Source organism: Colossoma macropomum, unplaced genomic scaffold (assembly GCF_904425465.1).
Source record: "Colossoma macropomum unplaced genomic scaffold, Colossoma_macropomum, whole genome shotgun sequence".
NCBI lineage: Eukaryota > Metazoa > Chordata > Actinopteri > Characiformes > Serrasalmidae > Colossoma > Colossoma macropomum.
In genome coordinates, this window is record NW_023494786.1 from 82,409 (window position 1) to 94,128 (window position 11,720).

An 11,720-nucleotide genomic window follows, 5' to 3' on the forward strand; every position below is an offset into this window, starting at 1 on the left:
TCAGTACGACCCATTCTACAGCCAGTGTTCATCTGTGGAGACTGCAAGGCTATGTGCTTGATTATATACACCTGAACTCAACAATTAGGAGGGGTGTCCACACTGTGGCCACATCTATATTATAATAATTAGCTTTAAAATACTTAGTCTGACAACAGTGTACAGACTGTGAAAAGAAGAGTTGGGGGGGAAAAATGATTTTTTTTTTATCTTACCAGAATGTGGTCAGGAAAATGTTACTAAAAATCGATTTAACATCAGTTAATCATTCAGAAAACACGGTTTTAGTCTTTTCATTTCAAGCTTGGTCCCAGAGTTTGTCATGTTTGTGAGAATGACCCGAGCAGACAGACGGGAAACAGACAAAATATGAAATGGATAAATGGGTCAGTTCAGAGAGCACGCGATTTATTATTCATTTTACACTGCAAAATATAAAAAACATCTTTTTTTAAGATTCCAGAATAACAGAAAAAAGCAAAAGCTTGTTTGTTGCTGGAACTGCAGGTAGAAAGTTCCCTCCCTGCTGTGATGTGTTACATTAACTCGGCCTGTATATCAGCGTAATGAAGTGCTGGATCCACAGACTCGTTTTCAGTGTATTTAACCTTAATTAATCATTTTCAATCAACAGGAAAAACAGTCGTATGACGATTCATAACAATAAAACATCTGCATTGTTAAGGGACCCTAATCACTGTTATTTTTCATATTTCACACCAAAAACAGTCATTTTATAAACTTTACCATTTATTTTTTAACCTCTATCAATTTGGAATAAACAGGCTGTGCTTTTTAAGTGATATATGTAAATGAGCTCTGTTCTGATTGGCTGCTCTGTATTGCGCTTGATTCCAGAAGTAGTCTGAGCCGAAACACTTCTGATGATGTCTGTGTGAGTGGGCGGGGCTAAACTGCTGTAGGCTGAATAGGCGGATATAGATATGAAAATGCATTGGTTTTTGTGATGTCACAAAAAAAACAACAACAAAGAATTCCAAACAGGCTGTTTTGGCAGCTGTGGACGGAGGAGTGAACGGCACGTTTTTAAATTTAACAAAAGTCTTAGAAAAATGTGGTTTTCCACAAAACTGGTACCAAAAACGTAAAAGTCGACGTTAAAATGAGCATCAGCTCCTCTGATGATGAACAGAGCGAATCAGCGAAAGAAAGACAGTTTTTCTTTCAGCCACTCCTCAGACAGGTCGTCTGCGTTCCGGATCTCGAACACCTGCGGAGAAGGAGAAGAAGGAGCATCAGTGGGCTGAACCTGAATGGATGATCTAGCAAGATTTGTGTAATTAGGGGTCCAAGCACCGACGACTGAGTTTGGGAGGTGTCGCTCTGAGCAGGTGGTGGAAATGGAAAGATTTTCAATGTATTGACTGATTGATTAATTAATTAGGGCTGGGATAGTAAGCAGTTTTTAAAATCAGGACACAATGAGTGCGTTTACATGCACTTAATAATCCGATAACTGCCATGTAAACACCGTACTCCTATCTAGAAATCAGATAAAGAGGCTGGATTTCAGCTCAGTAATCAGATTCAGTGCATGTAAACTCTTACTCTGATTTCTTTCGGATTTCTCAGCCTGCGCATGTGCGAAAACAGATGGCGGTACCAGAAATAAGCGAGCAGCGCCGCCGCAAGAAACACTTTCTGGAGCGACGCTAAAACCAAATACATTCTCGATTAAAAGAAAGATTTAAATATTCTTCATCTTCTAGATGATGTATGTTCATATTTTCAGGTAAAGTGGCGCAAAGTTTAAATAAAAAGCCGCGGCATGAAGTTTGATTTTTCGTTACATTTGATTTTATTGGATGGTTGTAAAGCAGAAATCTGATTACTGTCTGACTCATGTAGACCTGGAGTTTCCCGCATTATCTGATTACTCAAGTGCATGTAAACTTGTTGATCGGATTACTGACAAAATCCGATTTTCTGCAGTTTTCGGATTATTAGATGCATATAAACACATTCATTGTGTGAAATGTATTTAAAAATTACCCCCCAAAACACTGAAGCTGCATGCAGTTCCTTTTGCAGTGTTTGGTAGCCTTTAGACGGCTGCAGTAGTCTTTCTGTGCACCTGTGAACGGCCATGAACTGCCCACTAGCGGAGGAGTTCAGACGCCTCATGGTTTTTGAAAATATGAGAATGTATAACGTGAGTGAGAAGCTACACTGCTTATCAAAAATTCTGATTTACTGTTCCTTTTTTTAAAAACGTTCATGACTTTGATCGTTCAAACTCCTCCCTACCAGGCTGGGAATTAGAGATGTTTACCTTGGTCAGCTCTGCTGATTGGACCAGTCTGTTTTTGCTGCCGGCGTACATCATCTGCTGTTCAGGTTTGCAGCCTGTTCAGAAAACCACGTTTATTACAAAGAGACACCCTGTTTCACAACAAGGTTTAGTTAATAAAAGTTTCTTGTTCTTCTGGGAAACCAACGACGTTCCTGAGTTATGATCTGATCTCACAGCACGTCTGTATATGACATAAAGCATTAAAGATGTATTTCTGCATCATTTCTATTCATTTCACTTCTTAAACCAGGGCTAAAGTGAAACATAGTGGATTAATGATGGAGTGATAGTGAAGTGCGGAGGTCAGACTCACCTACAGGGCTGGAGAAGATGAAGCACAGCGGATACGACACTCGCCCATCTGAGTGTGTCAGCTTGTAACTGTACACTATGTATGTGCACTTCAGTTAAGGTCACTCACTGGCCGCTTTATTAGAAACACCTACTGTGTACTTCCACAAACTGACCACTTTATTAGAAACACCAACCTTGTGCTTCCACTCACTGGCCACTTTATTAGAAACACCTACCTACTATGTCCACACTGTCCACTTTATAAGAAACACCAGTCCACTAAATGACTGTCAGTTTAGTTTGAAAACAATAAAATTGTACAGAAGTATGAATTATATTAATTCATATTTAAATAACAAATTTTATTTCTTTATATATCAAAATGGTAAGGATATCTGGGCTGTCGCTCTGGAAGCTCCTCCCTCAGGTCATCCAGTGAGATGTCCTGCAACATGTAAATAAATGTTTCACAGTTAGAGAACCAATATTAGACAACGGTCACTGTAAAAAGCTGCAAAAAGGACTGAGTAAAAAGACTGATTAGAAAAGGGATATCGTATTGTAACGGACTGTGACAGTCTGTTATTACAGAAGGGATATTGTAACTGATATCACAGAAGTGAGATTTTAACAGGCTGGTATTACAGAAGAGATATCATAAGAGACTGATATTAGAGAAGGAATATTGTAAGAAACATATTACAGATCAGTTTCTTACGATATTCCTTACAATTCCTTACAATATTACAAAGGGATATCGTAAGAGACGGACATTAGAGAAGGGATATTCTATGATAATGATACTACAGAAGGGATCTCATAACTGAGATATTACAGAAGTGACATTTTGGCTGGCTGATATAGAAGTGATATCGTAAGAGACTGATATTAGAGAAGGGATATTGTAACAGACATATTACAGAAGGGATATCATTACAGACTGATATTAGAGAAAGGATATTGTAACAGACTGATATTACAGAAAAAATATGGTAACTGTGATATTACAGTAGTGAGATTTTAACAGGCTGATATTACAGAAGAGATATTGTAAGAGACTGATTAGAAAAGGGATACTGTAACAGACTAATATTACAGGAGGGATATTGTAACAGACTGATATTAGAGAAGGGATATTGTAACAGACTGATATCACAGAAGGGATATTCTATCAAACTGATATTAGAGGAGGGATATCCTATCAGACTGATCTGATATTAGAGAAGGGATATAACAGGCTGGTATTACAGAAGAGATATTAGACTAATATTAGAGAAGGGATATCCTATCAGACTATTAGAGAAGGGATATCATAACAGACTGATATCACGGAGGGGATATTGTAACAGACTAATATTAGAGGAGGGATATCCTATCAGACTGATATTAGAGAAGGGATATTATAACAGGCTGATATTACAGAAGAGATATTGTAACAGACTAATATTAGAGGAGGGATATCCTATCAGACTGATATTAGAGAAGGGATATCCTAACAGACTGATATCACAGAAGGGGTATTGTAATAGACTAATATTAGAGGAGGGATATCCTATTAGACTGATATTAGAGAAGGAATGTTATAACAGGCTGATATTACAGAAGGGATATCCTATCAGACTGATATTAGAGAAGAGATATCATAAATGTATATTGGAACAAAGTGATATAACAAATTCCTCAGACTGAAGGAGGGTCAAGAACATACCTCATACTCCTCTTCTAAGATGACCAGTTGTTTTTCCATATCAATTTTGACTGAGAAAACAAAAAAATAATTTAGTTTTAATATCATGTTTTAATATTGTGAAATAGAAATAGTTAAATTAATATTTCTTTCGCACATTTTAACCACTTAAATGTAGTTAATCAGTCAAGACATGCTTGATGTCTGGAGTTTACTTCTGTAGTTTTAGCATTGAAGCTACAAGGCTAAGGTAGCTAAAATGGAAACTAATACCCCACCTATTAGCATTGTGCTAAATTGTGCCAAGCAGGTTGTGGCTCGACTACTTTTGGGATTAAACTGTGATTTTCTCCCAAAGCTTTTCTCAAAAGGGCTTCTTTATGGTTGTGTAGGTGAACCCAGTATGAACTGCATGTTCAGATCTATAATATCTCAGATCTGTGGAGCAGGATTGGAGCTCCTGATGGCTCCACTTCTGTTTCCCTTCAGGATATCAGGCTTTGAGCAGGTATCCCAGTGATGGGGGCTGTAGAGAGCTGAAAAATACAGATTTCCTCATAATTTAGGACGTTTGGTGTTGACACCTACTCAGTATGGCGGCGTTCGTGGTCTCCTTCCGAAAGCGAAACTTCTTCAGTTTTTCCTTCAGGCTTGGGTCCACTTCACACACAACCAGTGAGCTCGACTGAAATGGCATAAAAATGAATCAGTGTTACATTTTTTATCTGCAAGTCGCTCAAAGCTGAACTTATTAAGAGGCCCACATTCTTGTGTTTTATTTTTTTTCCTTAGATTTCCTGAATTTGTGTGGTTTTATGTACCAAAAATGTCATTTTAATACATTTTTACACATCCTTCTCCAAACCCCTCTTTATTCGTAAGAATTTAGCAATCAGTTTTGGTCAAATTTACAAAATTCTCCACTAATACTGCGTTCATTAATTTTCTGACTTATAACAACCACCCAACTTCTAATTCCTGCTCAGAAAGAGCTCCTAGTTGCAATTCCATGACAACACGCCAGCATGGTGGCATCATAGAACAGTTAGTAACAGCATGTTTTAGGCTTTTACACAGATCTTTACGTTTTTTTTTGTGCATGACGTTATTTCTGATATCATAACATTAATATTACAGGAAGGTTATTGTAACAAACTGATATTACAGAAGAGATATTCTAATAGACTGATATTACAGAAGGGATATTGTACTAAGGTGAAATTACAGAAGGGATATTGTAATAGACTGATATGACAGAAGGGATATTGTAATAGACTGATATTACAGAAGGGATATTGTAATAAGGTGAAATTACAGAAGGGATATTGTAACATTGATATTACAGAAAGGATATTGTAACAGACTGATATTACTGAAGGGATATTGTAAGAGACTGATATTGCAGAAGGGATATTGTAATAGACTGACATTAGAGGAGCAATATTGTAATAGAGTGATATTACAAATGGAATATTGTAACAAACTGATGGTACAGATGGGATACTGTAATAATACGATATTGCAGACGAGATATTGTAATAGATTGATATTACAGATGAGATATTGTAATACAGTGATATTACAGAAGGGATATTGTACAAGACTGATATTACAAATGGAATATCGTAACAGAGTGATAGTACAGCTGAGATATTGTAATAAGCTGATATTGCAGACAGGATATTGTAATAGACTGATATTACTGAAGAGATATTGTAATAAGGTGAAATTACACGTAAGACATTGTAATAGACTGATATCACAGAAGGAATATTGTAACAGACTGATATTACAGAATAGATATTGCAAGAGACTGATATTGTAGAGGGGATGTTTTAACACTGATATTACAAATGGAATAACATAGAAGACCAATGGTACAGATGGGATATTATAATAGAGTGATATTACAGAAAGGATATTGTAAAAGGCTGATATTATGATAATAGAATGGTATTGCAGAGGGGATATGTAATAGACTGGTATCGCAGAAGGGATATTGTAATAGACTGATATTACTGAAGGGTTATTGTAATAAGGTGCAATTACAGAAGGGATATTATAATAAGCTGATATCACAGAATGAATATTGTAAAAAGCTGATATTACAGAAGAGATATTGTAATAGACTGATATTACACAAGGGATAGTGTCTTATACTGATATTACAGAAGAGATATTGTGTTGGAAGAATATTACAGTTTCTTTTTGTTATGAAATGCTATCATTAAATGCAGGATAATTGCATAATTGTGTCCTCTCACTTTCCGCTCTATATTAACAGTAATATCCTACGTCCACTCTTAAAATCAATAAAGCACTAACCCAACAACTTCGTAAGCCTCTTGTAAAAGCTTTTAAAAAGCGTTTTATATGCTCACAGCAGCCAAACAAGCACCAGCTTTCTGTGAACTTCCATATTTTCTAGCATACAACTGGTGAAGTTGTGTGAATAAAGTAGGAAGCCGAGAGTTCAAATGTGTCATGAAAGCAGCATCATGCCAGATGTAGCCGATCAGCCAAGTCAAGTTAAAATTTTCATTCTTTATTTTAGCCCTGGAGCTACAAGGCTAACTGTGCTAACACTAGAAGTCAATAGTCACCCAAATCAGTTCTGTAAATACATCCCCAAAACTTCTCTCGACTCAACTCAAACCTCTTGCCGGTCTTCATTAAGGTCACTCGGACTTGTTGATGTGGTTCAGTACACAGTAGATTACATTTGAAAATTCTGTCATTTTTCTATTTATAAAAATGTGTCTTCCATCCAAAAATTGAAATTAACAGCTGTTTATGAATCGAAAATATATGCCAGGCGGTCGGCGCAACACCACTGCTGTCTAAATTGGCTGCCCACAGCTACACTGCGTGAAGGCCATTCATTTTTATAGCTCACAGTAAGTCACACTGTGTCTTACTGAAAAGCTGGATGCAGTTTCGGCGCATTGAGAGAAGGTTTTAGGCTGCATTTACAGAAAAGATTTGGGTGACTATTGATGGAGTTGATGTGGAGGTTGTTGAGACCTACAGGTATCTAGGTGTGCACTTAGACAACAAGCTGGACTGGAGCTGTAACACTCTCAGTGTACAAGAGAGGTCAAAGCCGTCTCTACTTCCTGAGGAGGCTGAGGTCTTTTGGTGTGGCACTGAGCTCCTATGGACTCTACCAGTCTGCTGTATCGAGTGCTTTACTCTGTGCTGTTGTGTTCTGGAGCAGCAGCATCAACAACAGTGCTCTGAACAAAATAAACACACTGATTAGGAAGGCTGGCTCTGCTGTAGGAGTCAAGCTGGACTCTCTGGAGGTTGTGGCAGAACAGCGGACGCTCAACAGGCTGTTAGCCATATTGGACAACACCTCACACCCCCTGCATGCTACACTGGATAAACAGAGAAGCTCATTCAGGTCAGACTGTTGCAGCTGAGCTGTGTTAAAGAGGCCGTGTGAGATCTTTCTTACCCACTGATATACGGCTCTACAGCGAGTCTCCTCACTGCAGAGACGGTACTGATCTCCTGCTGTCTGAACTGTGCTGAACCTCATCACTATATCTCCTCTCCTGTTAATACACACTGTGTAATATATCACAACTACTACTGTAATGACTCTCACTGCGCACTGTACACTGTAATACTGCTGCAACTCTAACTAATTGTTATTAGACAACCTCACACCACTCAGGGCCTGCTCTCATGTAAATACAACAAATCTGTCTCATATGCCGTGTAAATATGTAAACAGATATACTTTTTATTTCTCTTGTACTTTAACTCATGTCTATTTTTATTTCTATTTTCTATTTTTCTGCATAGTTTATGTTAGTTTATGTGCAATTATATGTGTTGCTACTGAAACACTGCAATTTCCCTTCGGGACGAATAAAGTTCTATCTATCTATTGACGTCTAGTATGAGCAACATTAGCTTTGCAACTCCAGCACTGAAGTACAGAAGCAACATTTGAGGAAAAATTGGAAAATCTGTAGAAACTGTGTTTTTTCGCCAAACCATTCTTTTAATAGATGTAGATATCACTGTTGTTGGAAGAAAACCTTGTATCTCCAAAATGGTGACTTTACAGAAGAAGGAAAAAACATGCTTTACTTTTAATGTAAGTCAATGGAACCAGACTTTTTCCCCAAGTCATTTTGAGCCGTTTCTTTTGGTCCATTCTTCATGAAATTTCCGCACAATGTAAAGGACAACAGGTATTTTCAAATTATGTCAAAAACTGAAAAACGCCAAAAATGGAGATAAAAGGTTTTCTTCCGACAGCAGCAATATGCGAATGAGCTCTATTCTGATTGGCTGTCCTGTCCTGTACAAAACAAACACTACAGTTTAGGCCGAAAATGAACATCAGGCTGGAGCAACATTCACTCCAGCGGGAATGGGTGGGGCTAGACTATCGCAGGCGACGAACTGGTTGTCACAGGTAAATGCATTCATGGTTGTGATGTCACAGCCACAATGCACGATTGTTTTCGCAAGTTTAGCTGCCATACATGGACTGTGAGGACTGGGAAGTGAAATTTAGAGTTGTGAAACTCTAAATCCTAATCTTTTGTTCGAAAAAAAAACGTTTGAGTTTTCCGTGATATGTGCCCTTTAATATCTGCTACGGGTTGCCAGTTATAAGTAATGAAAGGCAATAGATGACAGTCATGTGACTGAATGCACACCTTTAATTTTATCTGTAAAAAGAAAGCAGAACAAAGGCCGAGAGCTAAACTGCATCACTTAAATGATAGTTTAGAGACGTCTTGTTAATCTGTAGATAAAACAGCATTTAATTTAACAAAAGATTCTCTTAGTTTAGCTGTAAAATCCCCCCAAAAATGAAATAAAAACCCTTCCAGAGAGCAAAAAATACCATCCATCACAGCTTTTCTTGGCCACCGACGGCAGCCCAGGCCTGCTGAATAATATATGTGCTGCAGATGCATTATTGAAGTGAATATGTGCGCTGTGTCGGTTAAACAGTGCGGCAGGAAATGTTATTGCTGTCGAAACTTCCTCTACAGTTGAAAACAAGGCGGGGAACGGAGGTGACTGCACCAAAATCAGTACCAAAAAATCTCTCTAGAGGGTTAAAACTGCAGAATACACACTTCATTAGCTTTAATACTTGTTCCACTTGGTCCACAGTGTACTAGACCGAGTCTGAAAGTTAAAGCACGTCTCTTACCATTCTGCACGCTGTTCTGGGTCGCAGGCTAACCTAGTTCCTCCTTCGGCGGCGAGCTTGTGACAGGATGCTGCTGACATCCCAGACTGCACACAGAACGGGGAGGGCACTAACTCGAGAAGAATGACAGCAGCAGCAGTATTTAAATGACTTTCACTCACTGGCCACTTTATTAGAAACACCAACTTTTCACTTCCACTAAATGTCCACTTTATTAGAAACACCCACCTTGAACTCATACTCAGTGGTCAATTTATTAGAAACACCTACTCTGTGCTTTCACTCACTGGCCACTTTATTAGAAACACCTACCTTGTGCTTCCACTCACTGGCCACTTTATTAGAAACACCTACCTTGTGCTTCCACTAACTGGCCACTTTATTAGAAACACCTACTCTGTGCTTCCATTAACTGGCCACTTTACTAGAAACAGCTACCTTACGCTTGCACTAACTGGCCACTTTATTAGAAACACCTAACCTGGGCTTCTACTAAGTGACCACTTTATTAGAAACACCGACTTTACGTATGTAAGTGAACAGTTACAGACTGTAGCCTGTTTATCACCCTCCTCAACTCCATTCATCACCGGTTCGTTTCTGACCACAGAACAGCTGTTGTCCAGATATTTGGGTGGGGCATCGTTCTCAGCGCAGTACTGTGTCACTGCTACCAGATTTGGATGTGAGGTCTAGGTTTGAAAACCTCTGCTGTTCAACACAGGCTGTAGTGACATGGGATGGACACCAGGGGGCAATCCTGACCCACACTCTTCACTCTGGGCTTCTTTCTGTCCTTTTTCTCTCGGTTTAATTAGAAGCGAACATGTTTATTTACCTTCTCAGACTTTTTCACCGACCTCAAAAGAATTTACATCATAGCTGAACTGCATCTCACTGAATTATACAGCGTAAGAGATTCAGTTCCTCTCATTAAGTCTTAAACTCTTAAACAAAGATGGTTCTTCAAGGGTTCTTTAGTAAAGAGTGTGGTTCTCTATGGAACCATAAGTTCAACATTCATAAAAAAATGGTTCTTCAAAAGTTCTTTAGTAAAAAGTGTGGTTCTCTATGGAACCATAAGTTCAACATTCAGAAAAAATGGTTCTTCAAGGGTTCTTTAGTAAAGAATATGGTTCTGTATGGAACCATAAGTTCAACATTCTTATAAAAATGGTTCTTCAAAGGTTTTATAGTAAAGAGTATGGTTCTCTATGGAACCATAAGTTCAACATTTTTATAAAAAATGGTTCTTCAAAGGTTTTATAGTAAAGAGGATGGTTCTCTATGGAACCATAAGTTCAACATTCATAAAAAATGGTTCTTCAAAGGTTCTTTAGTAAAGAGTGTGGTTCTGTATGGAACCATAAGTTCAACATTCATAAAAAATGGTTCTTCAAGGGTTCTTTAGTAAAGAATATGGTTCTCTATGGAACCATAAGTTCAACATTCATAAAAAAATGGTTCTTCAAAGGTTCTTTAGTAAAGAGTGTGGTTCTGTATGGAACCATAGGTTCAACATTCATAAAAATGGTTCTTCAAAGGTTCTTTAGTAAAGAGTGTGGTTCTGTATGGAACCATAGGTTCAACATTCATAAAAATGGTTCTTCAAAGGTTCTTTAGTAAAAAGTATGGTTCTGTATGGAACCATAAGTTCAACATTCTTAAAAAAAGATGGTTCTTCAAGGGTTCTATTGTAAAGAATATGGTTCTGTATAGAACCATGAACACTGAAAGAACAATTTGCATGCTTGAATGGTTCTTTGCATGGTGAGATGGTTCTTTAGACTGATGGAGAAAGTGTTGACAATGGTTCTATATAGCATCAAAACGCGTTCTTGTAACAATAGAAAAACCTATATAGAACAATTTTCAAAAAGGTTCTATATATAAAATTATTCTTCTGTTCTTACAAGAACCCTCGCTGTTGCTATATTTGTTTCCCCTTTTGGTGCATGGTGAAATGGCACACAGAACCATTGTCTTTACTAAAGAACCCTTAAAGAACCATCTTTTCTGAGAGTGTAGGGGGCAATTTGACAATAAAACCCCTTTCAGCTTTAAATCAGTTTCACAAACCGAATCATAGTGTTTAGTGTGAACAGGATCGTAGGGCATTTTTAATGATTAAAGAATAGAAGCATGAATGCAACATAATTTTGCATTTAGCTGGCATCCATTCACAAAACACCACACAATTTCTGTTTATAACATCTGGAAATACTGCAATATTAACT

At 37.8% G+C, this 11,720-nt stretch overlaps 1 protein-coding gene across 1 annotated transcript; it reads right to left on the reverse strand.

Moving 5' to 3' along the window:
* Nucleotides 1-386: 386 nt before the first annotated feature.
* gmfg (glia maturation factor, gamma) lies at nt 387-9,710 on the reverse strand. The gene is made up of 7 exons (XM_036557104.1): nt 9,484-9,710; nt 4,884-4,980; nt 4,317-4,366; nt 3,004-3,053; nt 2,628-2,710; nt 2,294-2,367; nt 387-1,231 (listed from the first exon to the last, which is right to left on the reverse strand). Exons 1-7 carry the CDS (start codon nt 9,484-9,486, stop codon nt 1,160-1,162), a joined length of 429 nt encoding a protein of 142 aa, XP_036412997.1. The 5' UTR covers nt 9,487-9,710; the 3' UTR covers nt 387-1,159.
* Nucleotides 9,711-11,720: the final 2,010 nt, after the last annotated feature.

Excerpts from the sequence above, each read along its gene's own strand:
- gmfg (XM_036557104.1), bottom strand. Across the intron at positions 2,711-3,003 it reads CTTCCAGAGCGACAGCCCAG|ATACATAGTGTACAGTTACA; the intron begins ATATCCTTACCA and ends ACTGAAGTGCAC. Across the intron at positions 2,368-2,627 it reads CATCTTCTCCAGCCCTGTAG|GCTGCAAACCTGAACAGCAG; the intron begins GTGAGTCTGACC and ends TTTTCTGAACAG.